The 27,966-nt window shown below is 36.9% G+C and overlaps 2 protein-coding genes and 1 long non-coding RNA gene across 4 annotated transcripts; 2 read left to right on the forward strand and 1 right to left on the reverse strand.

Moving 5' to 3' along the window:
• Nucleotides 1-2,612: 2,612 nt before the first annotated feature.
• Nucleotides 2,613-27,413, reverse strand: LOC127502871 (uncharacterized). The gene is made up of 6 exons (XR_007926950.1): nt 27,306-27,413; nt 25,531-25,578; nt 14,049-14,146; nt 13,907-13,963; nt 13,461-13,497; nt 2,613-2,773 (listed from the first exon to the last, which is right to left on the reverse strand). It is a non-coding gene; the product is annotated as an uncharacterized LOC127502871 (long non-coding RNA).
• Nucleotides 14,829-16,683, forward strand: foxq1b (forkhead box Q1b). The gene has a single exon (XM_051876297.1). It carries the CDS (start codon nt 15,292-15,294, stop codon nt 16,216-16,218), a length of 927 nt encoding a protein of 308 aa, XP_051732257.1. The 5' UTR covers nt 14,829-15,291; the 3' UTR covers nt 16,219-16,683.
• foxf2b (forkhead box F2b) lies at nt 21,100-23,933 on the forward strand. Of its 2 annotated transcripts, none has more exons than XM_051876296.1 (2): nt 21,100-22,481; nt 23,429-23,933. In XM_051876296.1, the coding sequence occupies exons 1-2, from the start codon at nt 21,530-21,532 to the stop codon at nt 23,602-23,604; spliced, it is 1,128 nt and encodes a 375-aa protein (XP_051732256.1). In that variant the 5' UTR covers nt 21,100-21,529; the 3' UTR covers nt 23,605-23,933. The 2 variants fall into 2 exon arrangements, with proteins under 2 accessions (XP_051732256.1, XP_051732255.1); XM_051876295.1 differs by having other exon boundaries at nt 21,101-22,481; nt 23,426-23,933.
• Nucleotides 27,414-27,966: the final 553 nt, after the last annotated feature.

The following is a 27,966-nucleotide window of genomic DNA, read 5'->3' on the forward strand; positions in this document are numbered from 1 at the left end:
AACAAAGAGAGGTTTACACTGCCGAGGAATTCAAAGAACTTTTGGCAGAGAAAGAACAAGACAATAGCGGCTCCGGCGAGAGCGAGACTCACTCTAAATCTGCCACATTGTGTTTCTGGCTTTGATCTCTTCAAACTTGCCTGCATGTGTAAGGTTTTGCTCTTTAAATACATTAAGACCTCAGACGCAGTTGGGGTATTTGCCCAAAGATTAGTTTACTTAAAAACAGAGAGACAGAAACCGCCCGAGTCAAAAAGCCCAACGGAATGACTAATCTGCCATTCAGAACACTATCGCTGCATTACAACAAGAGTGTGTGTATACGTGAACACGCATGTGTGTGTGCGTGTCTGTGGTAAAACATCAGGTTCAAAGGACTTCGACTCATAAAGCAGTCAAGGCCTTTTGTGTAAATACTTTATTCTGTAACAGCATTTGATCCAGAAGCAGCCAAAATATACAAATGTAACAATTTGGAGTTAAGCTTGACAAGAAAGAAATGCGTGTGTGCACGTGTGCGTGGATGTGTAGAGGTTTACGTTACTGGGTATAAGCTTGTATTTTCCCAAAACATATTTAGAATAGTCACTTCAGCATGAAAAAGAACATGTTTAACCCAACTACGAACATCAACTTAGCTACATAACTTTAAATATTTGCTTCACTTGACTGTTCACACAAAGAAAGACACTAAAGGAAAGTTTAGTATGTTTGCCTTTAAACCTTTTTTATTTCTCAAATATACAGTCAAATCAAAATTTATTCAGACACCTTGAACATTTCATTTATTAATACAGTTTATTCGCTATAGTTTAAAAAAAAAGGTAATAAAATATGACAAGATCTCAGAGTTAAACTGTGTCAGAAAAAAATTAATCTTAATTATGTCAGGTAACACTTAAGCAAAACATGGTCAGGTCAAAGTGTCTGAATAATTTTTGGTTCCAAATTTTTATCAATTTTACTGGTAGTCCACTGTATGAAGAATTGTTGGGTATAATATGTCACAGTTTACTTTATTTTGCTATCCTCACTTACGTAAATGAACTATAGTGTCCTGCACTCACTAGTAAAAATATATAAAAAATGTCTGAATGGTTTGACTGTATATTGTAATATTATTACAAATAAAAATAACTTTTCTATTTGAATATATTTTAAAATGTAATTTATTCTTGCGATGTCAAAGCTGAATCTTCAGCATCATTACTCCAGTCCTCAGTGTCACATGATCAGAAATTCAGAAATCATGCTAATATACTGATTTGGTGCTCAAAAAACCCCACATTTCTTATTATTGTGAATGATGAAAACAATTGTGCTGCTTTTTTTTTTAGAAACCCTGATACATTTTTTTACAGGATTTTGATAAATAGAAAGCTCGAAAGAACAGTTTTTATTTGAATTAGAAATCTTTTGTAACATAATAAATGTCTTAACTGTCACTTTTGATCTATTTAATGCGTCCATTGCTGAATAAACAATTTCTTTCCAAACCAAAAATCATACTGACCCCACATTTTTGAACAGTAGTCTATCAGTAATTATGTTTAATATCAAATAGATGCAACCTCCAGAAATAGGTCAAATGCTGTAATACAAAGAGGAAATCAATGAAAAATGGATGAAAATTTTTCAGCATATTTTTCTGTTCAGCTAAAGCTGTCACAGGCATGTTCTGTTTTGGTTCTTGTTTTGCCTGTGTTTCCTATTTAGTTTCCTTGGTTGTTAATTAGTTCTACGCACCTGTTTCTGTTCAGTTGATTACTCTCCCTTGTATTCAAGCCCTCAGTTTCCTTTGTTTCATGGTCCGGTATTGTTTATGTTAAGCATGGTTATTTCCTGAGCTTCTTCCCTGTGATTCTTCTACATGTTCCTAGTGGAATTTACTATTTAAGACTCCTTTTGTTATTGTGACCGTGCGCTTACTACAGCCTGACAAAAGCTCATTTTGTAAATATCACTTTTGTATATATACATAAATTCCAACGCAAATTTATGACTGCTTAGATAGTTGAAACCACAGTTGAGAGAAAACCAAATTGTCTAAAAAAAAAAAAAAAACATAGCAACTTTAATGTACTTCTGGCAAAACATTCATTCATTCACTTTCAACAGATATTCAAAATGAAGCACACATGAATACTTCTACATTGCATTACATTGCAAACAACCACATGCACAGTTTCTCAGAGTTTAATCTGTCTGATTAAGACAGCCATTAGTGTCATTGGTAGGAGAAATATTGAGAAATAAATGAAAGTGAAAGTCCAGAAAATTGTCATGGCAGACGATTTATTGAGGCAACAATTTGGTTAAGAGACATGAGTCACACCTGAAACGTTGCCACTGCAAGATGGAAATTAATGTACTGTACTGTTTAAATCGTCCGTCAACTCCATCTTACTCATTAACAATTACCTAAATGAGCCCTTCAGGGATTGTTTTACTTATGAGAGGGTCTGGACTTTATGTGCGAATAAACATGAACACATTATTTTGTGTTTGGTGAGCATGTCAATGTGCTAAATGCCCTGAAGAAAGGTCAAGATAACTTAAAAGGTGACAGGGCAGGAGTGACATCTTCAGTCAAAAAATTTCAATCAGCAACATCTTGAACAAGGCAGCACATAGAGACCCACTCTGAGATCTGTCATCATGTCTTTGGGGTGTGGGAGAAACCCTGAGGTTCAGACGCACTCACCTCACTGCAGTGCAGACACGTACATCCAAGAATCTGAGGAATTTAGATGTTCCAGACTTGTTCTCTCACCTAGAAGGTGGAGAAGGTTAAAATAAATAAAGAGCTCATCACATCATTTTAGTATGTATTTTTGGCATGAAATACAATTGTCTATTGTGTCCACATGTGCTACAAGTTGCTATAGCGGAGGCCAGCATGTGTTTCTGTTCAGAAGGAAGACGTCCTTTTGACCACCCTGTTAGATTCACAAATTCTACGGTAGCAAATGCTTGATACTTGGAAAAGATACAGTTCAGTTTCAGTTTTGACTTCTAGAAATGACAGTGTTTTCACAATATAACTTTTTGAACTTATTCAAATCCACAAAAAGATAATCCAAAATTTCAAATGAGGTGTAGGCCTATGCTTTGAGTATGCATTAAAATTGCCCAAATTTATTGGAAAAACGTGCCATATCTACATTTTAGCAAAACTCCAAAAATTCCTCTGCATAATTGCTGCTGCGTCCAACTGTTATTCCTTTTCCCGCAAAGTATGATTGCAGTGGCTAAATATCGATTAATAAAGAGTTATTTTCCTTGCATAAGCTAATACTATGTTGTCACCTCAAAACCATGTTTACCATAGTACATGATTTATAAACTAACAGGCCTACATTTTAACATTTCCATCGCATTTCCAGCTCCATACATTGTAAAAAAAATGATCATGATTTTAACGGTAAAAGACTGTAAAAATGCTATGGTGAAAAACTGTTAAGTGGTTAGAAAGTTTCTGTACTATATGCGGGGAATAACTGTAAAAGATCTAACCGTAAACTCAATGTAATTTTACAGTAAAATACCGTTAAATTTACAGTTTTTGGAAGTGAAAAAGAACAAGTACTTGTATAATTTAGAGTAAAAAAATGGTAAATTGACATTCCCATAATTGACACTTCACATTTGATGTATTTTCAATCTCATTTTGATGTATCACCACAGGCACATTTTCTGGGGTGCAACATTGTGATTCTTAACAGAGTATTCTTAACTGAGTCTGTGCTTATTTATACAGCTACAGTGAATCTGGTCTAGATTAGACCGTATTCTCTAACACCAGCATGATTTATTAGCCAATACAAAATGACTCAAGCCTGGTTGTGGTCCTGTTGGCTAACTTGGCTTATCAAATTTAGAAAGAACAAAACAGTATAGCAGGCTTAAGGTGCTTTGAGATTACATTCTCTATGATGTTGTCTGCTTTTGAGTATATTTGTATGGTATTTGATCTTCAATTCAGCATTCAGCATATGTGATCTAATTCAACAAACGGCAATAAAATAAGATTCTTTGCAGTTACATTTTTAACAAAAGCACAGTTTAATTTCTTTAATGATATAATCATTTGCACCTGTATCTGAGTCTGATTTGATAGGCCTACACATTTGATACAACAGCTGTATGCGAAGTTTTAAAATGCTGCCTTGCCTTTGGAGGATGCATTCCAAGGTAGGAAGGCATCAAGGCACATCCGAATGCGATGTTAGCTTCACTTCCTGTCTACCGAGATACCTTCATCTGATCGATTTTTGAAGGCAGTAGATGTCTCTTTTGCTGCCTACATTTTTACATTGGTGAACTTAACAGTCTCATCCAGCAATACAAAGCAAATACATGCGCGCACACACAAAATAAAAGTCTGAACGTGACAAGTTTCTGACATTTGTCTTGAGGAAGAAGCATGCATTTGAAGTCTTTTGATCCCTCAAAGTATTTCTTTATTTCTAATAGGGATTTAGAGATTTGCATTAATATTCAGAGTTGTTTTCTTAAGAAGGTCCAGCCTCTTCAATCATATTTCTTCACTGATCTTCAATTGAGAGCCTGATTGTTGTCTTAGATGTTTGTTTATTTCATGTGGAAGAATATCACAGTAAACAACTGCCGTGCTATGAAAAATAAGTAGGATAAATCCAGATCAATTTTTCCAATTTTGGGATAATAGCACGTTTGATTATTTATTTATTTTTACAGTATATGCATTGTACATATGTATATATGAGATTTTATTATAAACACTTAATATGCTTTTTTTTAAAACATACATTTTGCTATGTGCACCCAAACCAGTCCCAAAACCTTGTGGGCAAATATCTGTATCTTTTGTGGCAGACATTGCAACAGAAATCAACAAGAATTTCAATCTGAAAGAGCGAACAATTAGTGGATCTCAACCTTATTGTCCACAACAATATTTAAAGGCCCCTCCCACTCACAATTTCTACCAAATAAAATATTTTAGAGCTTGGCATAACTATGTATAATCATTATAAAAAATAATCAAATACTAAGAAATATCTAGATTTTTAGTTATTTTAGCTTATCGTAATGCTTGTTTTGTTTTATTTTATCTAACTTTAAGTCATCTTGAGGCCCTCTATTGGTTGAGAACCTCTGAGAGAGCTCTGGTTTATTTACTTTAAGCTTGGTCTGTTTATAAATGAATACATTTCACTGCCATACTTTAGACCTGATGAGAAGAGTATCTTGGTGTTTTTGTGCATATATCTGGCCTATATCTGAGCCTTTTGTATATGTGCAAATGTTGTTCTCTCTGCAGAATCTACAGGCCACCTAGGAGTTTTGTTTATGGTAGCACGCGCCAGGGCTGCCGGAACTCAGCGCGAGCCCTGCTTGAATTTGTTTAGATGAAGAGGGAATGGAGTGCCTTGTAAGAGGGGTCTGAGAGGGAGAGCATTAAATTGAAAACATAATTCGTTGACACAGTGTGCAAATCCTTGTAAAAGGCACACAAAAGAACTATTTAAAAAAGTGCATGAGAGGGAATGTTTTTCTAGGTTTGCCGGAATATTTCCGGCACGAGATGTTTGAAAATTCTAGAGAAAGATGAATCATGGTCTGATTGCTTGATCAACAATGCTACTATAAACCATTGTGACTTCTCTGAGGGTTTCGTGCGACGCCCTTTTGTTCGTCCCTGTGCGCTGTGAAGTGTGTTTGTAAAACAACCTAAACGGTTCTCGCGCAACCACGGAGATTGCAATCTCGCTCCAGGCGTGAGGGTTCTCTTCTTGAGAGCAGGATGGCTTTTCTCCTCTGCAAAAGTCAGCATGTCTTGATTGGTAAACCTGCCCACACTGGAGAGGCAAGCCGATTTAGTGCTATCTCTGCTTGTTCTCTAACAAAATTTAATAGATCATTATTTGTGGTTAGACAACAGATAAGAGTTCAATTAAGTAGGGTTGTCTTGACCTATAGGCGTGTATCTGTGTATGTCTGAGAGAGTGAATGAATGAAAATGAGTTACAGAACAAAAGAAAGAAAGTGAAAGAAGTGTTTCAACTGGTGTAACTGCCTGGTAACCATCTTCTTTACTCATAATAATACTCTGGAAAAGACTTACAATGCCTAATACCGCAGAGCCATCCGTTATTGAAGTTACTAGGTTACAAAAGGGTTTTTCTCATAAATAACATCAAGTTAAACACGACCGTTCAAATGTTTGCATATGATCTCTGTTGGATCATAATGACACTGGAGTAATGACTGCTGAAAATTCAACTTTTGTAGGATTAACAGGATTAAATTACATTTTAAAATATATTAAAATTGAAAATAGTTCTTTTAAATTGTAATAATATCACAATATTACAGTTTTTAATGTATTTTTGATTAAATAAATGCAGCCTGGGTGAGCATAAGAAACCTCTTCAAAAACATTAAAGAAATCTTGCCGTCTCCAAACTTTTCATGGTAGTGTACATATAACTGTTTCCATAATGAGTGAAAAGAGGACACATTTATGTGATATCAGACTCTGCACACAAAAAAATTGCCAACAAACACTAAAGGGGTATTAATATACTGCAAAAAGAGTTTTTTTTTTCCTCTCTTGTTTTTAAATCCTTGAAACAAGATTAATTTACTTTACAGAAGCAACACTGCATGGCAGGTTCATACTTAAAGCAAATAGAAAAATCTGCCAGTGAAGTTTGACAGATTACACTTATATTCAAAATTCAATATCGTAGTCTTCATATCTTATGCAGTTGTTTCTCAAGTGAATTTATCTTGTTTTAAACAGGTTTTTAAATTTTATCTGAAAAATAAAACAAAAAAATACTCATTAAAAATAAGGTGTTTTACATTGTAAGACAACTAGGTTGTCAGACGGGGTGAATATTAGTTCAAACAAACTATAGTTACCAGCCAAAAGGACTGAATGAGTCTCTGAGGCAATAGTGACATCCAAACGATAAAAGTGTGTGTTGAAGCCCAACCGGCCAACTTTATCCAAGGAAATTCCTTAAACGGTGCCCACAAAAGTAGCAATGTCATGAGTTGCATGCTTGCAGACTGGGTTACAAAGTGCACCCAAAACTAAAGCCCCCCCTAACACCTACCTTATTTGTCAGGTAGGCAGGTCACCATGAATCTGTGGTCTTTCAGGCATGAATAAAGATGACTTCAGGATATGAGACAGTGCCAAATGTGTTATATCAAGTGGGGTAGCTGACTGGGAACCAGTTTTACACACTGGTATGAAGAGAAGTAATAAGAAGCTCCAAGTGCCCAACCAAAGGGAACACTAATCACCATAATAGTGACTTCAAACAAAAACATTTTCGGGAAACATTATCAATAAATTAAGTCAATTTCTGTGATGTTCTCTCAAAAAATTCAGCCACATTGATGATCCAACAACATTCTGACTTTGGAAAAGGAATGAGTGAAACTAAAGAGAAACTGCAAAAGTTGGGAAAATGAGTGAAAATTCTATTAAGATTTTCCTATCTCACAAACTCCTTTTTGGCTTGACAAAGTGGTACTCATAAATATCAATTTATCATGGTGTTTTCTGAATAACAAAGGCATTGTATACAAATAGTACAGATTTTTACAGTTAAGTTCAACAAATTGATTGACATTAAGTAAAGTCAACAAGTGCCAAAACACAGTGCAGACTGAAACAGGTGACAAAACATTTTCTGTTGGCATTTGATTGTATTATCTAGTCTCACCTTTAGCTGAACTGTTTTGTGTAATGAAGTGTTGACATGAGCCAAGAATTCCACCATCACTTTCTCTCTTCTTCACACGCAAACAAACTCACACTCATACACAGTCACAGACTTTACAAAATTTTTTTTTACTTGCATAACAAGCCTAAGACCCTGTTTTGAGTCTGGCCTGGGTCATGTCCAGATCCCATTCCCCTTTTCCTGTCTCCACTCCAATGTCCTATAAAATAAAGCATGTAAAAGAGTATTATATATATTGACATCACCGAGATGTCGACTTCCTGCTGTAAGCACCCTCCCTTCCACCCAGGTAAAGGCCTGACTAGCGGGACTAGTGGGCCCTATCTAAAACACTGCCAGTAGAACTTGTATTTTAGAAAAAAGTAAAGTGTACACAAAAGGAATGGAAAACATTATTCATAAAGAGCAATCTTGCATTTACTTTATCATCATGGTGATTATTTTCAGCAGGGCACAAATGTATCTCTGTGTGTGTGTGTTTGTGTGTGTGTTAATGGATCGATGTTGAATTACCCTGTTCTTTCTGTAATCTGCATCAGGAGATCCGTTTGTTCCAATGTAACTTCCTCTGATTAATAACCCAGACAAATATACACGAGTAACACTGGATCAATACAGGACTATATTGACCAACAATAGCATCTGCCACTCAGTCAATGTCTCCAATGACCAATACTTTATTGAGTGTACTTGAAGGGATAGTTCAACCAAAATAAATTAAAATTCTGTCATCATTCACTTATCTTTATATGGTGTATGACCTGTATGACTTTATTTCTTCTGTGAACATAAAAGAAGATTTTTTTTTTTTTACTATTTAGAAACTTTTTTTGTTTGTTTGTTTATACAATGAAAGTCAATGGGGTCCAAGACAACAATGGATCCCAATGACTTTCATTGTATGGACAAAAAGTTTATTACTGTGATGTTAATCACAGTAAGGACAGTTTATCATTTAATCACACATATTTTTGCTCCACTTAAGTAAATCAGACACAGCTTCAAAACAGATTAAGACTATATAATATAACAAAATATGAATATCAAACACCCTCTCTGGTTTCTTTTAGAGTAAATCACTGTAGCAGTAAAGCGAGGGCGGGGTGTGTCGTGCGAAGCACAGTGCGTGAGGAGGGCGAGCGTTTGGATCCCCTTTCAAGTTTAGACAAAGACAGCAGAACGGCTACGCTCGCCAGGTAAACACAGTTCCACCGGCAGACCATAAGGGTGGAGGGTGGGGGGAGCTTGTTGCTTACATTTCTCTTAAAAAGCACAGCACAGAGTGGAGTTAAAGCTGTCAACACGTGGCATAGAGTGCAACTCATATCAGATAATCCACTATCAGATTTTTTTTAAGAAAATACCTTTTGTAATGTTTTCTCCGGGCTGCATGCGAGCAGAGCTGCCGTAGCGTGTGAGGAGTAGCGATAAAGAGTCGAGGACCATCTGAATCAGCATGCGACAGAGATGGTTCAAACATGATGTTCTCTTCTATATCCTAAACTTGTCATCCCACCATCTTGATACACAAACTACTGGATGTAGACCCACAATAATTCCATTTAATCCTCACCTTACTGTTGTACGACCACAATAACTTTAATAGATTTAAGGTTTACTCTGTCACACATACATCACCTCTCCGTAACCTCTCTGTAATAACAGAGCTTGCCTACCTCTGTATGTTTGTTTATTTTTCTTTTACTGGTTTGGCAAGTTAACATCACCTCAGGTGAAAGCCCTCCTTGAGCGTCTGTGCAAAAAGTGCAGTGAAAGGACACACACACACACACACACACACACACACTGAACAGACAATGAGGGCAGACGTTTTTGTTGTTAAACACATGGCTACTCTCAGCAGACGCAGGGAATCACAAAGTTTACGTGTTTCGGATTCCTCTGAATGCACACCCACATACACACAAGCACACAAGTGAAAAATCCGACCCTGAGTCATGACTGTTTGCAAAACACATATTTTATATTTTGTTATTTTATAGTTATTGTTTCCTGATCAGCCTAATCTTATAAGAATGGATTATAAATGAAATTTTAGCTTCATAACAAACTTCAACAGTCAAAGAGAATCAATAATAGTATTGGACTACTTTATGTATATACTATTTTATGCGTCAGGATATATATATATATATATATATATATATATATATATATTATACACTGCCCGGCCAAAAAAAAGCCACTGTTTGGATTTTAATAGGCAAATTCTTAAGAGTCTATGGATGGATCATTATTACATTACAGTGATTATTATTTTTCTAGCATGTTATATGTTTGGCAAAGGTTCTTTTAACCCTAAAAGATGGAGTGTGTAGCTTTTCATTTCTTAAACAACTTTAAGAAATAGTTTTTTTAAAAAAAAGTATTAAGATGTATCATGGCCATACTCCAGGATGACAATGTCAAGATTCATCAGGCTCAAATTGTGAATAGTTGGAAGAGAGCATGAAGAATCATTTTCACACATGAGCCGCGTTTCCCCCGCAGGAACTTTCCCCAGGAACTAGGGACTTTGGAGTGGTACACGGTGTGTTTCGACCGCAGGAGCAGGGTCTAAATGAAGTTCCGGGTAAAAAATTCCCCCTCTGAAATACCTGCTCGCTAGGTAGTACTTTTTTAAAGTTACGGAACTTTCTGGGGTGGGACTTGAGCACTGAACATGCTGATTGGCTGAGTTCACGCAGCATTTTATTTCAACCATCTTTTTTAAAGTCTGTTGCGGTGCGTGCAGTAAGAGCTGTTTGCTATTCGAATCAGCAATGGAGTTTAAAAAATGTTTTTAAAAAACAGATGGACTGACAATGAGGTTCAGGCTTTATTAAGCTTATATGCAGAGGACGAAATCCAGCGGGAACTGGAAAGTCACGCAGTCCCACATCACCGGACTATCTTCATGGTACTTTAGACCGCTATGGAAACACAGCTAGCAATAGGTCTTGGGGGAAAAAAAGTTTTTGGGGTGTGACTTTACAGAGTGCTCACCTCTTGCATTGTGAATCCAAGATCTTGACCAAAAAATGATGCACCTCTTGATGGAAATAAACAACATGCTGGAAATATAATAATCAGTGTAATAATGATCCATTCATAGATTCTTAAGTATTTGCCTATTAAAATCCAAACAGCAACTTTTTTTTGGCCGGGCAGTGTGTAAATATATATATATCCTTTATCAGATTTAAAGGATTAGTTCACTTTAAAATGAAAATTACCCCAAGCTTTACTCACCCTCAAGCCATCCTAGGTGTATATGACTTTCTTCTTTCTGATGAACACAATCTGAGTTATATTAATAAATGTCCTGACGCATCCAAGCTTTATAATGGCATGGAACAGTATGAAGCTCAAGAAAGTGCATCCATCCATCATAAACGTACTCCACACGGCTCTGGGGGGTTAATAAAGGCCTTCTGAAGCAAAGTGATGCATTTGTGTAAGAAAAATATGCATATTTAACAAGTTATAAAGTAAAATAACTAGCTTTATTTGGTGAGTAGTTTAAAGACAATGCTTCAGTGCTTCCACATGACTTAAGTACACTCAATGCAGGTCCACAACACCAATTTTTTTTTAAATGAAATCTTCAAATATTGAATTCAATCAATCCTATACAGACTTTTAAGTTCATTTAAGCTCTGGAAACAAACTGTTTAATACCAGAAAGTACTCGATCACACAAAGGGTTTTGTTTCTCACTTGTTGATTCACGCATAAACTGAAATAAATGGTGGATGTTTTATTGTCCGAGACTCAAAACCACATTCAGAGACCAGCTTCTAACATGACACCACGCACCTGCAATCCTTGCAACTCTGTCACGTTATACACTTTCTGTCACGCAAAGAGTTAGAAACACATTCTAAAACAGAATTAGGTTTCACACTTCATAGTGACAAAACGCCTCTCGCGCTTGCAGATGTAAACACATATCCACTCAACAACAAACACACAACTACTCATTGTATCAAATTACACACTTGGAACAAAGATAACAAAAACAAAACCTAAGTGGGAGGAAGGAGAAAATTTAAGGAATTCATTAAGAAAAAAAGAAAGGGAAATGCTAGCTACAGCGTATAGCATGAACCAAACGAAGCATAAAACAGGTGCGTGTTCTCTCATGACAGCTCTGTAAAGGGGTGTCTTTGGGATGTAATCAAATATGAAATACTTTTCACACACATACAAACACCGGTGCTGCCACACACTGCTATACGAGCCAAAGCTTCTGTGATAATGAGAGCGTAGACTCGGCTGCAGTATCATTTCTCTCGGCTGTTAGCTCAGCGGTGCGCTAACATCTTACTGTCGTTTTATGTGCCAAATCTAGAATGTTGTAGTAATCATAGCATCTGGTGGTGGTTAAATGGTAATCCAAATCTTAAGTGACGATCCATGAGTGGTATCTCCCACTGACATGACCTCTGTCAACTCTCTAACCTTGTCTATGCACTCAGTCCCATTTATCATCTGTAATATATGTGGTAAGTGGTAAAAATATAGGAACTGAGGAGCACTATAAAATATTTAATATTGATCAATACTGATAAATGAAAAAAAAATCTCTAAATATTGGTGCTGATATATTGTGCTTCATTATATACACTAAATCTCTTGTATTTAACACCCAAATGTTTTTTTGCTAAATAAAACACAGACAACCAAACAAATTCTTGAAATGCTTGATGGCTTAGTCAGTATTTAAAGCTAAAAAGATAAGCATAGTGTAGATCAAGTGCTGGATCCTATCTAAACACAGACAGAAGATAAATAGATGACTTTGAACTTTTTGTGCTCAGAAGAAGATCATGACACCTGTATTTTAAAAAAAAAAAAAAAAAAAAAAAAAAAAAAGATAAACCACACGCACACCTGTGCACACACACATCGCATCGCAGACAGAAGGAACTGAACTTAAAGTTATCAGATGGCCATTGAAGCTAAACACAACAGGTATGAGGAGAATGATCGTTTCAGCCGTCACAAAGAAAGAGAGAGAGGTGACTTTTGCAAACCAGGAATCAAACTGCCAACCATTTAATATGGTCTCTTTCTATTAGTGTTCGATTACATTTTTAAAAAGGAGAAAGATTGGTTGACATGCCCTTTAAATATCAGTTTTAGGCCTGCTCAAGTGTTCAGCCTGCTGGAAATCATTTTGTCTTGGAATGGTAAGGGTAAGGAGTAAGCACAGGGCCGAAACTCTATCTGACTGCAGCGGTCCGAAGTCGCACACAGTGCCAAACTGCTAAATTCATATTTATTTGAGTTTCTGACTGGGGAAGCAGTCAAGGCCTTTGAATATATCAAGGGATATTCCAAGACATTTTAAAAAGAAATGTGGACAGCATCATACATCAGGACATAATTTATTTCAGAACAATTCAAAGTAAAAAGCTTTGTTGTTTATAAATGAAGTAGATCTGTGTTTCATGTGTGGTTTATGTGAGTGGATTTAGTCCTTTTACTTTTAAATGGGATGATATGGTTTACATATGACAATAGTAGGCCTGGGACAATGGAGGTCTGTAACCTTTTCAATGCATGGATGAGTTTAGCAGTATAATGAATGTACAAGTGTTTTATAGTGAAGATGGATTGGAACATATTTTACGCACCCCAGCCAAACTAATTTATCTAACTCTGACCACACACTTCAAAAATAAAAATTGGTCATCATTTACTCACCATCATGTCATTCCAAATCTGTATGACTTTACTACTTCTGCAGAACACAAAAGAAGATATTTTGAGCTATTTAGGAAGATATTATGAACTGTTTTTGTTCATACAATTAAAAAGTCAATGGGGTCCAATGTTGTTTTGGACCCTAGTGTTCTTCTTATTTGTTGTGGAAAATAAAGTTATGGTTACTGAGAACTCAACAGTAACACATGTTTAGACTGTCTCCATGGAAGACTATATAATCATTTGTGTATGTATGTGTATTTATGTGTGTGTGTTTATAGACACACACCACAAGTCGCACAGGCTTGCTTGCCTGCCCCATGAACCCAGAAAATTACACACACCATCAGTGCACAAGAGAATGTTTTGGATTCACTCAAAGAAAAAATATCCCAAAGGCTTTATGTAGGTGTGGTTCAAAAGACAGTTAAATGATTATCACTCACCTATAGGGCACGTTAGGAACTTATGAAACTTCGTGACCTTTCACTGTGCCTTCACCTCTGGTGAGAGAATAAGAGAGTTTTTAGGCAGATGTTGTTCATTGCCTTATATATATATATATTTTTTAATCATATACTCTCTGACCTGTGTATGATCTCTATGGTGCTTCTCATATATATATGGCCCTCGTCCAAGCTCATCATAGGTGCAGTAAACTTCCCCGTTCTTACAAAAGTCAGCAACTGCCACAAGCACATTGTTTCATTAAACACGTAAACTCAGTTTACAAAGAGTGATCGTGAGTGACACGTTGATGTCAGGTATTGGGTGCGTCAGAATCAGGTGTGACATTCCACATACCGTGGCGAGGTCACCTTGCCAATTTCACAGTTCAAATGAATTAGCAGGCATGTTCGCTTTGTCTCACAAGTGTATTTATGTCTGAATACAATGAATAAGAAGAATGTAATGAATGTTTTTTCCTGACGATAGAATCATCAAAGGACAAGATAAATCAAGAAGTTGGTATACATACATATATGGCCCTCACAAGTATAGCCAAACTTATACACGCACATTCACGTTTGTTTTTCTATCATGGTGATTTTTCACAGATATCTTTTGTTTTATACTAATGTTTTATACTAAATGTACTATACCTTCACATTAACAAAATATTTAGCATGTTTATTAAGCTGTTTTCATTGTGGAGACTGTTGGCTGGTTTTCACAATGTAGGTGATTTCAGGTTTTATAGGCTATCCTTGAACTTTTTAAAAGGTAAATTTAAATATATAGGCTTATAAATAATGAGAACCCTTCAAATGTCATGTCATTTTTGATGACTTATTTCCTAAAATACACATGTACACACACAGTGGTTTCACTATATTTGTAAGGATATTGTAAGTTGATGATAAACAAGTAAATTAGATTTAAATTGTATTGCTTTAGATTTAAATGTAAATATTAATGAGCCTTTTCAATATTAAGATCCTCTTCAAATGTTCTCACAGGTTATTTTTGCGAAAATAAAATAAAAGAAGTCCTCACGACTGCTTACAAACCCCTCACACTCTATCCGTGCTCTTACGGGGGCAGGTGAGCATCTCTAAATCCTTAACTCGCGTGAATGTGTTTGTGATTGACAGGTCTGGCCTGTAAGCCCCGCCCTCGTGGGCCGTCCTTGCAGAGCGATTATATTAACGCCCGCCGGTGCACTACGTTCTCCCATGAGGACTTTTTAACCGATAGGAAGTGATAATTCTTCTATCTTTCATAGACTCTGACACTGACTGAGACTTTCTCCCGAAAGTGTTGCTTAAATCAAACAGCAGAAGACTTGAATAAAAAGCTACTCAGTTTAAAGTGACAGAGGCGCCTTACAATGAAGTTGGAGGTTTTCTCTGCGAGTCGCCTTGTGGACAAGGACCTGTGCAATGACATGGACGTGAACGTGGCTTCACCGCTGTCCACGGAGGAAGAATTGGGCTCGGATGGAGACTGTTCAGCCAACAGCCCAGGACCAAGTGCCCCCGTTTCGGACGGGAAGGCGAAACCATATACGCGTAGACCCAAACCACCATACTCCTACATCGCGCTCATTGCTATGGCCATACGCGATTCCAACACCGGCCGCCTCACACTTGCTGAAATAAACGAGTACTTAATGAAAAAATTCCCGTTTTTTCGGGGCAGCTACACGGGGTGGCGAAACTCTGTACGGCATAACTTGTCATTAAACGACTGCTTTTTAAAAGTGCTGCGAGATCCCTCACGTCCGTGGGGAAAAGACAATTATTGGATGTTGAACCCACACAGTGAATACACATTCGCAGACGGCGTTTTCCGCCGGAGGAGGAAGCGCATTAGTAAGAAGATCCTGAGCAACTCGGAATCTCAAGAGCGCGTGCCTACGGATGACAGCCGGCTCCCAGCGCGCGACGAGAGCTCCAAGTTTTCCAGTTCGTTTGCCATAGACAGCATCCTCAGTAAACCGTTTATGCGGAGGGAGCAAAGCACAGAGGACACGTGTTTTGGTACCAGGCTAATGTTGTCAGCAGCTCCGCACTTTCTGCCAGTCGTTATGGGCTATCCGCCCTCCACAGGGGCTCATGCGCCTCAGACCGGAATCCAGGTCAGTTCTGAGGTGTCGAATGCCTTTCCAATCTACAGGTGTAATACGGTGGACATTACTAACATCAGTCGAATGCCGGACATGCCGAATTCCCTTCCGGGTTTGGCACATTCTCACACTACTACTGTTCAAGAAACTGGATATCACCCCTTCAGAATAGACTCTCTGCTGTCATGAAATGACAAGTGAACAAGGCAATTTACAGACAATAACACGCTTAAACGCAGTTTCTTTGGTGTTTGACACACCAGTTATGTGCACTTGTTTCTGTTATGCTAAACGGTTTGTGTTTTTGGCCTATGTGCTTTATTTTTCATGATTTTAAGCCCAGCATGCACAAAGAATACATACTGCATGTTTGCTGTTTAGATGTCTTCTATCAATGCCTCGCCAGTGTACAGTGTTTACTGATTCCATTTTCATTTCTTGTAAACGATGGCATAACCATGCCAATAATTATAGACAGAATGTGTATTTAAATGTATGTGTATTTAAATGTAGTTTGCTTCTTTGTAAAACTGTGTTGGGTTATAAGTGTGCCGTGTTTCATGTCTGTGTGTAAATGTGATGGTTTGTTTAGAGCTGTGCTCAGAACATATGCAGTTGTACTTTCGTCAATAAAGGAAAATATGAGAGAAATTAGGCCTACATGCATTTTCAATCATTATTCTTCTGAAACTATAGCCTATCTACTTAACTCACTGGTCATTAGACACGTCACTAACATGTTTTGCTTACAATGATTGACTTGCTGAAATCTGTACGTTAAAGGCAAAGGCACATGCAAACACTGAAACTACGAAAAAAAATTGTTTGAATTTTGATTGATTTGATGTACATTTTCTAAATATTAAGCAGGTAATTAAAATTAGAGATAACAAAGTAAGAAAAAAAAACATTATCAAGACAAATAGAATAGCGAATAGAAATCGCGGTCGCCCGAGAAAGTAACCATGGCAACCGTATGCCGCGCAAGTGTTTTCTGTACGATCAAACAGTATCAAACAAAACATATGCAAAAAATAGCCTAATTATTATCATTATGCATAACTAATTCACATAACACACGCATAAACACAAAACATGTTTATTTAAAACGATACAGAGGCCCCGATAATTGCCTATACAAATTCCTTACAAATAGCTAACCGTTCACACATTGCTTGAATTTCCCATAAAGAGAAGTATACAATATTTTCTCATAATGTAAAATTACAGGGTCTGTTAACTGACCGTATACGTTTCAGAAAACTCGTGATTCAAAAACAGTTTCTCTTCAAATGGAAAATCAACAAGCATGAGTCACTGAAGCTGCAGCCACACATACACTCCCAAAATAAAAGTCGTATGTTGTCAAAGCTGGAATGAATGCAACGGCATTTCTTGCCAGTTTCTCTGCATCCAATTTAATATCAATAATGCAGCCTGATTAATATAGCCTAATAAATTAATATCGATAATATCGTTATCCTAAGCAGTGATTTTTTCGGTTGAATTATAAACTTATTAGGTCAAGTAGGCTACCGTTATAATTAAAGCAATTGGAAATCCGCCTGTAAATTCAAAATAAGCTCGACATCACGGCTGATTAGTTACAAAGGGTCTAGCACAAACATAAGTCAACGTATTGAACAATAGACAATTTCAAAATTGCGCTAAAATTTGTCATAATCAAAACCACTGCACGAATAAAAGCTATTTTAGACGTTAATGGGCCTATTTATTAGCCTAATTTGTATGTATGCACTTATTTAGCCTATTTGTTGCGGTTGACAGAAAATGAAGGCAATAGTCTAAAATGTTTGCAGATGAATTGACTTCCATTTAAAATCACACAAGTAGCTACAAAATACCTATTCAGTAAAACTAATCTCAAACCTGCAAGGTATGCTATCTGAAGTCTTCGACAAAACGACAAGTGGGACGTATTAGGCTATGTAGAAAAATATAAATCATGAAATAGAATAACTACAATGAAATATAAACATCTATTTACATCTATTATTAATATTTCAGTTTGTGTATAGCCTATATTTGTTTTTGTTTTTAACATGACATTTTTATTTTTATTTTGCTTGTCTCAAACATGAAATATTCTGCGCTGTCCGCGGTACTGAAACAGGGCCATCGTTTCCTTTTCAATTTCAGTCCTCAGTCACGTCATCTCCTTGGGTTGACAGCCCTGTAATTTTCAGGTCAGGGAACGGGCCTATTTCAGAGCACACTAAATCTGCGAGGACGTGTCTTTCTTCACTTAGGCCTATATATTTTTCCTTACTCATCAATGAATGAATGAATGAATGAACGAATTAATTAATTAATTAGGCCTAATTAACGAATGAAGACGATGTTTTGCTGTATAAAGCGAACAATCAGTAGGCCTACAAAATGATAAAAGTTGAGAGAAATCGAGACGCTCGACATTGATCGTACTTTATTGCACTAGTCTATTATAAGGTTACGGAAAGCTCACAATTTTATGTATACTTTTGTGGTTATGTCACGTATATAACTCGCAAATAGTGCATTTCTGTCTAGCTGACAAGCTTTAAATGCTTACTCTTTTAAATGCTTGCCATTTAAGTGCGATGCTGCAACCTGCAGGTGAATTCGCGGAATGACACACCTGTTTATGAAAAAACCGTTAGCTGAGAATTAAAATCTATCATGACTTTAGCATTTCGGCTGCAAATGAAGCGCTCATTCGTATAGCTATAAATATACAGGGATATCTGAGAAACACTTTAAATAAACACGGGCTTATGGTGCTGTTATCTACAGAAAAAAAAAAATCAGGGCAATTAGAGCATATTTCAAATAAATAATATATACATAAATAAATAATTATGAAAATATACGAAATAATAAATTACATTTTATTTGATCAAGTCTACCAGGTAGAATACACTCATGCAGTGCAAGCACTGACATTCAAACCAAATGAACGCACTGTAAAAAATGCTTTCATCAAACAAGCTCAATTGTTTCCATATAACTTGCCAAAAAAGAACAGCAGGCATCAAATAAACTTAAGTTTTCAAATTTCGAGGGATGATTTTTTTTCAGTGTGTAATGGCTAATGGCTTAAATAATAGGTCTACCATTCTTGAACAGAGCAATGAAGGCGAATAACTGTGATGCAATTAAAAAAACATGAAAAATAAAGCATAGATAGATCAAATAACAGATTATTCTTACTGTCTTAAGCTCTAATAATTCATTAATTAGGCTTAATAATCTCTCTCTGTATTCTAATAATTTAAAAATGTTTAACTCCCTTTTTCTCTAATAATTAAGGGGAACTAAAATATGTCAGTATGTTGTAGTTGTGTGTCCGGTGTAAGGAGTCTTAAATGGGACACTTAAAATTGTTTGATAGCCTACTTCATATCAGGCACAAAATCGTCTCAGATCAAAGGTTGACTGGACCCTTTGATGCACATTCGTTTGACAAAGAATAAGTCATAAATCTTGTTTACAGTTGCTCAATTAGGTCTGTAATGAAAATAGATCAGTGAGTGTATTTGGGTAAGGGAGCACGATGCTTTCTTACGCACATACACTCATAGCGATGGCCTGTGTTCAAAGTCTCGTGCAGAGCTCGGTTTCCTCTAGAGCAGCCGCGGGTATCCGGGACTCGGCGGGGGTCAGGCGCTCAGCGGGCGGGGGAAACCCGGCGAAATACTGCTTATATAGCGCGGGAACATGTTTTTATCCACATCCTCACGGTAAGCCTAAACTAGGGGATTGTTGATTCGCTTTGTTCAAAAGAACACTTAAAAGACTTGGGTGATTAAAAAGGGAGGGGAAAAAGAGAGCGCGAGAGAAAACATATCCGCGCTATTTAAAAATAGGCCTAAATAAAAAATAAAAAGAAAGAAAGAAAGACTAGGAGCCATAGCCTAATGCTGTTTTTGTGTTTCTAATTTTATAATAAACGGTAAACAAATAATATGAATCATAATTCAATAATGTAAGATTTTAAACATTTGTAGGCTAATAAAAAGCTGTCCAACTCGATTACCTGAATTCAGGTTGATTGGGACACTTTTCCCCAGTCATCTCAATGGCAAAAAGTGTCACATTCAACCTGAATTCACCATATATATATATATATATATATATATATATTTACAGGCCTTTAGCTAAGCCAATGTAAATTAGTTCATTTTTTTCTCACAGCCTATAACAAATATAACAATTAACAAACATTAATATATAGGCCTAACATTAATTTATAGGTATAAGATGTTTACGTTTGTATAAATAAATACATATTTATACTGGTCTATGAAGACTGCTGTGACCTTTCTTTGCTGGCGGAAGCTGTCGACGTCCAAATGGCTAATTGGCATTTTCTTTTGCTAATGAACGCTGGACTCGAGGGATGTGCTGCAGCCCCGGGCCCGTAAACTGATACTGGAGCGCTGTGTGTGGTATCCAAACCTCTAGACACAGACAGCCTGCTTCCACTCGAGCCAAAGTCGTTCCCCTCTTCTCTCACTCGCCTCTCACTGATCACTGTCTCCTCATTTGATTGTATGATTTATTTATTTTAGTCCTGCTACGTTTATTAAGGCCTCTCACGCTCATTGAGTTTTTGTTCGTATTGACAGCCCTCCAAGACCATTAGAGGAATCCATCCAATTAAAATTCGAGTTGCAAATACAAATTCCAAAAGTAAACACTGGCATTAGCCTCTCACTCGCTTGATAAGCTAAGATAATCTTTATTAAAAAATATAATTCTATTATACCCAAGTTTATTCTCATAAAGCGCGCAACACTGGCTGACTCATTCAGGCGAAATGACCAAAACATATTTTATAAATAAGCCAGAAGAATAAGCAGGCTTAAGCCAGAAAGACGATAATGATAATGATGAGAGATGCAACGTTTGTTGTCGCATAGTGATAGATTGAGGGTGGACAGTCAATGTATTGCATGTGGCTCTAGAGAGAGAGAGAGAGGAAGAGTTGAGTTTGCTGGGGTCTAGGGGCTTAAGGGGGTGGGTGAGGCGAGGAAGGAGGAGCGTTTTGAGTAGAGAAAGCCGGAGAGAGTTATTGAGTGATTGGCTGTCGAGTTTTGTTTAGTTGAGGCGCTGCACGAACTCAAGTCTTTCCATTTCGTTCTCAAAAAGGGATTACAGCCACTCGGATCAGCGGAGACAGTGACAGAAAAAGAACCGTAGAAAAACGTTGATAACGACCACAAATACGCGTATTACTTGGATATTTTCTCTCACAAACAGCAGGATTTGGACGACAACTTTTAACGCCAGGAAAAGAAGACAGTTAGCCTACCTTTACATGGGATGCTTGATTAAATAAGCAAACGTTTTCGACTGAATAAGCGTGGTGTTTATTCTCGGTTGTTTTCTTGAACTTCGTTATTAGTTCTTGAATATCTCAACCTTTTGGCGTTTGCTTTACCTTTTTCTTCTGTCAACGTCTGTCATCGGGTTGTGTTCGTACGTCAGAGCGGGACAGATGACGACTGAGAGCTCCCACGGACCACTGCGGTCGACGCCCCCGGCTAGGACCAGTCCAGCGTCCACCGCGCTGCATCCAGGACTGATGAACTCGACAGGTAACTTGGAGGACCATGGCACCGTGTCCAAGAGCAAAAAGACTAATTCAGGACTGCGACGCCCGGAGAAACCGCCCTACTCTTACATTGCGCTCATTGTGATGGCAATTCAGAGCGCACCGACAAAGCGACTCACACTTAGTGAGATTTACCAGTTCTTACAAACACGCTTCCCTTTTTTCCGAGGCTCTTATCAGGGCTGGAAAAACTCTGTTCGGCACAACTTGTCTCTGAACGAGTGCTTCATTAAACTACCAAAAGGCCTTGGGCGGCCGGGTAAAGGACACTACTGGACCATAGACCCCACCAGTGAGTTTATGTTCGAGGAAGGGTCATTTCGGCGAAGACCGCGAGGATTTAGGAGAAAATGTCAGGCCATGAAACCAATGTACAGAATGATGAACGGCCTAGGGTTCGGTTCCGCCATTTTACCTCAGAGCTTCGATTACCAACCTCCCACCGGCGCACTTGCGTGCCACAGCAGTGGCTATAACCTGGACCTCTCTGGTAATGGTTATGAATCAATAAGCAGCGGGCACCACGGTCACATGTCCCCCAGCTCCAGACATGGCTATATGGCTAGCTGTCCAGTGCCCGGGAACGGAGACTATGGCGCGGAGAGCAACACCAGCCCAGTCTCGTCTTCTCCTGCAATAGCGGGCGCGCTTGAGGGTCACTCGTCGTATTCAGAGAGCACTGCACTGTGGGCTTCTTCAAATTCTCCATACCTAAAACAGCCGACTACCGTCTCGAGCAATTCGCCGTCCACAGGGCAGCATCCCGGCATATTCACCTACTCTCTGGAGCAGGGTTATATGCAGCAAAGCGCGAGAGACAACACAGACATGTCAGGTAACAGCAAATAACATGTAATCTATGAAACATTTAGATGCCACTTTTTTTAGACTTCTTTGGGTAACACTTTATTTTACAGTGTCTTTGTTACTTACTATAGTAATAACAGTAGGCCTACATTCTGCATAATTGTGCAAAACCAAACCCTAATCCTACAACCTCAACCCAAGCTACATGTTGTTAATTAATATTACTTAGTACTTAAATGTATAATTACACTGTAACAAAGACACCTTAAAATAAAGTGTAACTCTGCTCTAAAATATATTTATTACGTTAAAATCGATCTAAACTACATAATTCTGTAGCCAAAATCAAAATGAAAAGCATGATAAAAAAAGAAAGATCTCTCAGAATGCCAAAAGGTTTAATTTAACACTTTAACTTAATACCTTTTAAATACCTTATACTATAAACTGTACAAAATATTTTGAATTAGCTGTCGAATTCATCATCTTTTCAGCATGGCTCAAATATATCCTGCTTTGACATCTTTTGCAAGATTTTTTTATGTATGTCTACGTCCGACCACATTGATGTGTTGGGGTAGGAAACAGCAAAATAAGTTTATAATAATAATAATAATAATAATAATTGTTGTTGTTGTTGTTATTGCCATCTAGGGTTCAAGAATCATTAGCCTATATTTTCACGTAAATGTAAAAATGCGTGAATCCCGTTTAAAAAATATTGAAATCGAAAAAAAATATTCATTTCATGAAATATTGATGGAGAAAATAATTGTAAAGAAAATGTTAAAATCAATTTGTTTGTTTACAAAACATTTAAAGGCAGATATGGAACGTTTTACTCCAAATGTGGGGATAAAAGCACCCATGTATGAGCTGATTAATAAAAAAAAATAACAATACGTAATATTAGATTTTATGTACTGGTCATTAAGTGTATATTTTTCTCATTGTGCATATATCTGTCCCCAGTAGGAATATCGCGCTATCCGACACATTCATCCCCAGTCGGAGAACGGAAGGACTTCATGTTGAATTTTAACGGAATAACGTCCTTCCATCCTTCTGCCGGCGGATATTATCACCACCATCATCATCACCATCATCACCATCAGAGTATGCATCAAGACGTCAAGCCTTGCGTGATGTAGTCCGCTTTTTGCGGAGCAAGTTGCACAAAGATAAGCACTTGGATAACTGTGAGGTAAAGAAAATTAATGAAGGATTAATTATTTTGCACTCGCAAAACGCTTGGAAATAGGCCTATTTTCCAAAACCAGCCCCTGGCAGCACGAGTTGACCTCACCGCATACCGAGCGCATATAAAACAGTTAAACTAATGAAGTCATGGACGGGCCATTTTATGTGTTGTGGTTACATTTCAATAGAGGTTGAATTAAGCACATTTGAGTATATATGTCACTTAATCTGTACAGTGCAATGCGATGTGTGGAAGCAGAAATAAAACATTTCAAGGAAAGCAGTGTGTTTTTTGCCTGACCTAGTCCATGTTTCTCTCTCTCTCTCTCTCTCTCTCTCTCTTTCTCTCTATCTATCTAATCTACTGCGAATTTGATATGTAGGTTTATAGGGGAAATTGTGGCCAGTTGTCACAAAATCTGTATCTGAGTCAAAAGTCCAAATGTGTTTTCCTCCAGTGTTTTTTTTTTTTTTTTTTTTTTTAAATGTTGATTAAAAACACCAACATTAGAATAATTGTTGTGAATTCTGTCTTCCAAACTTCAATTCCTCTATCATTATATTTTGCAATAGCGGTTGTGTAGACAAGCTAAATATACAACGATTCAGTTATATAATCAAGGCAGCCTATTTTTAACCAAAGGTTATATTTTTCATACATGTAGGCCTAAGGTCGCGGCAAGTCGTCACATTTTTAATCACAACAAAATAAATATATAAAAATAAATTAATAAATAAATAGGCTAATTAAAGAGAGAAATATAATTTTTTTTTTACTTTCTACATCTTTGCAATTTCATGAAATTTTTGCGTTTCATATAATAGTTTTTTTTAACGGCAGGTTATATTCTGACAACATGCTCTTTGTCAAAAAGTCAACGTTCAAGCTGTTTTGTTGCGCAGACTTAATGAAAATGACAGTTAAAAATAAACTTGGAGCGAAATATTCTATGGAGTAAACTAACAATGATCAATACCCTACTTCTACAGCATTTACCATATTAATTAATGTTAATCTCAAAATTTACTAGTACATTTTTAAGATCAAAAGTTGTATCTGTTAACATTAGTTAATGCACTGTGAAATAACATTAACATTTTTATCAACTAACAAAGGTTAATAAATGAATAAGAATATATTGCTTTTTGTTATTTCATGTTAATGTCTTAACTAAGGTTAACACACGAGCCCTTATTGCAAAGCGTTACCACGATAATTTAAATAGCTTAGTTTACATTTACATTTGCGACGCATGTGCATTTTGGTTTTAACATTCTCACTGTTTAAATAGGTTATAGCCTATTTTTACTTCTAATATTGAAAATTAGTCTTCCGCTTGGTCAGTAGCCTACGATAAATTAGGCTACAGGTTTGGTGCAATTCTAATAAATTAGCAAGTTTTTGATAAAACATTGTAATAACACTTAAATACATTTTTAATTAGTTTTTATCCCGCCGCAAAGCAAAGAACATATTTTACATTTCCAACTTTATATAGCCTAGGCTACTGCAAGAATGTGACCCGTGCAAAAGAAGAACGAAAGATAACTGAACAAACTCTGTTTTTTCTTGACCTTCAAAAGCAAGTTTACACACGTGTTACCGTGAGAATTTCAAAAACAAGTTCAACTCATTTCAGATAGCCTACTATTTGAGTGATTGTTGGTGGCGCAGGCAGTCGAAGCTTTTACACGGTCAAATACCGCCATCTATTGGTGACTAGATGAAGCTGTCTTCACACGACTCCTGCGAAACAGACTCGATGACTGCCAATGTTCCTCCTGATTGTATAAACAAAGCTGCATACCTGAGCGAATATTTGGAGAGGATAACAATGAGACATTTATAGTTACTAATAAACACGGATTATACTCACAGCTTCATTCATCCACATCAATCGCACCCGTCTTCAAAACACAGTTATCTTCCAAGAAAATACAAAAGCCTCATTATTAAAACATCTAGGCTACTGGAGGTATTTATATAGACAAGTAAAATCACCTGGAAACGACAATGTAAACATAGATAGAAAAAATCACTATAGCTCTTAATGCATATGACAATTTGCCAATTACATATCAAAGCTTGGGATAATTATTAGGCTATCTGGGGGTTACAGCAGATCTGCACATCTCATTTCAAAAAGCAAGAAATTCTTTACAAAATAGATTGTAGACTATTTAATCAATATTGTATATTATAATAAGCCTAGTAATAGGATATTGGATGGGATAGTGTGACACATCAGTGATCGTTTAGCGAAATAGAAATGCACTGATGCACATTATTAATCTTATGAAAAGTGGCTGAAAGATACTGACAGAAAGAGCACATTCAGATGGCACTTAGAGCAACCATGTCATGCAGCTCAACTACATAAAATGGAGAAAAAACAAAATAAAACAAATGATTGCTGAATTCATTTAGTCTTGCAGAGTTTCCTACATGCCATGAAAACTGTGCACCAGATGTGTTTCTGTATAGAGCACAGAGTTCATTGCTGATTGACTGTTAAACAAAGACACATTTAAAGTATGTCTGAACATTTTGTAAATGACGTGCCTTGCACAATACAATCAGAACTTAAATTCAACAAATCAGCTTTCAGTGGTAATTCTTTTCTGAGTGTATAGCTCAGATTTGCATTTCAAAAATTATAAACAATTATATTAAAATTAAATATTTTATTGGACATTTTGAGATGGTCAAGTTTTTTTTCACTATAAGATGTGTTTTATAAACTAACAATGTACGCAGAACTTTTTATCTAATGTACAACAGATTTAGAGGATTTCTGCTGATGGAGAGAAACTATAATCTGTGAAGAGGAAGAGTGGGATGACTTTCATTAAAGAGATGACTTGCAGCATTAGTCAGCGCATGTGTTTTAGCTCTAAGCATTGCATATTTTGTTCAACGGCCTCATATGAGACAGAATCTGGTATTGTGGTGGTGGATGGTGAGCAGAACAAAAAGCTAAAATGATGACAAACCAGCAATGTATTTACTACCATAACCAGTTGGCAAAACATTTACTACAAGTCACATATTTTATGAGCTCAGACTAAGAAATCAACATTTTAATAATTATTGAGAGCAAATAAAAAAGACATTTCCCCCTTTTCCGTGTGCTTTTTAATGAAATAATTATCTTGCCTTCAGTAATAGAGGGTGCAAGGGGTCCCCCTAGCGGACAGAGCCGAAATCGTGTATCGTTATTTTATTTATTTTTATTTTTTTGCAAGTGAATCAAACAAAATATATTATTTTGTTATTATTGCCTATCTTAAAAAGACAAGTTGTCGTGACTCAGCAATACACTCTTAATGAGGCGGTCATAATATCAAGACTTGGCTTGTGATAGTTTTTTTTTTGGTGGGAATTAAACAAAATAAGCTACATGATTTTATTATTATTGATATCTGATCTCTGATTACAGTTTTAAATAATCTCTCATATAGGCTAGTAGATGAAGAAACAAAAATAAACAATATTTGGCTAACAAGTAAGCCTAGTAGCCTATCAATATAGCATAGCTATTAAAGTTGCGATGTTATCCGTTTGGAACTTCCGCCAAAACTTAATGCGAACAAAATAAACACACCCCCTTTTTCTACACACCCTCCGCTGGCGTAACTGTGGTATTTTTACCTGTCAAGCAAAAGCAAAGCAAGCTCGGCACCTGAGTTAAACGCTTCGAAGCTCTCAGCAGCTCCAAATTCTTTACCAATGTTCTCTCTTGCTCTTGTTCACAGGCTTTGGTTTCTTGGCCCAGTCGCCACTTCCGGATTTCCATATATGGACTGCACGCTATGACATACGAACGAGCAAAATGATTGACAGACAGCAAAGGCATCAAAGGCTCTCTGATTGGCTAAACACATAATCTGACTGTCAAGGAGATCGGCGTTATATTCGAGAAGTTCTGTCATCTAAATGTTGTTGCTCGCATTTGACTTCAAACTCTAGTTTAAACAACAAAGAATGTGGACAACTGCTGTGACAAGCGCATGAGGGACTTCATACACCTCATGCTAAAGAATAATGCTGCTTCTATGCAGCTGGCGATGGAACATTCCTTTTAGTGCATTAGCTGATTGCATCCCTAACCCATTCGCTGTAGTTAACCGCATTGTTTGAAGAAGTTAGTGTGTGGTCTTGCCTGTTCGCGTGCAGCCTGACATCTGTGGACCAGCGCAGTAATGCTACTATTCTTCATACGCAAAAGGAGCACCAGAGATTAATTTCCTTATTGAATGCTTCATTTGGTATCATTACGCAAACTGCTGACCTTATGAATGGACCATGAAAT

The sequence above is a fragment of the Ctenopharyngodon idella genome, chromosome 20 (genome assembly GCF_019924925.1).
Source record: "Ctenopharyngodon idella isolate HZGC_01 chromosome 20, HZGC01, whole genome shotgun sequence".
NCBI lineage: Eukaryota > Metazoa > Chordata > Actinopteri > Cypriniformes > Xenocyprididae > Ctenopharyngodon > Ctenopharyngodon idella.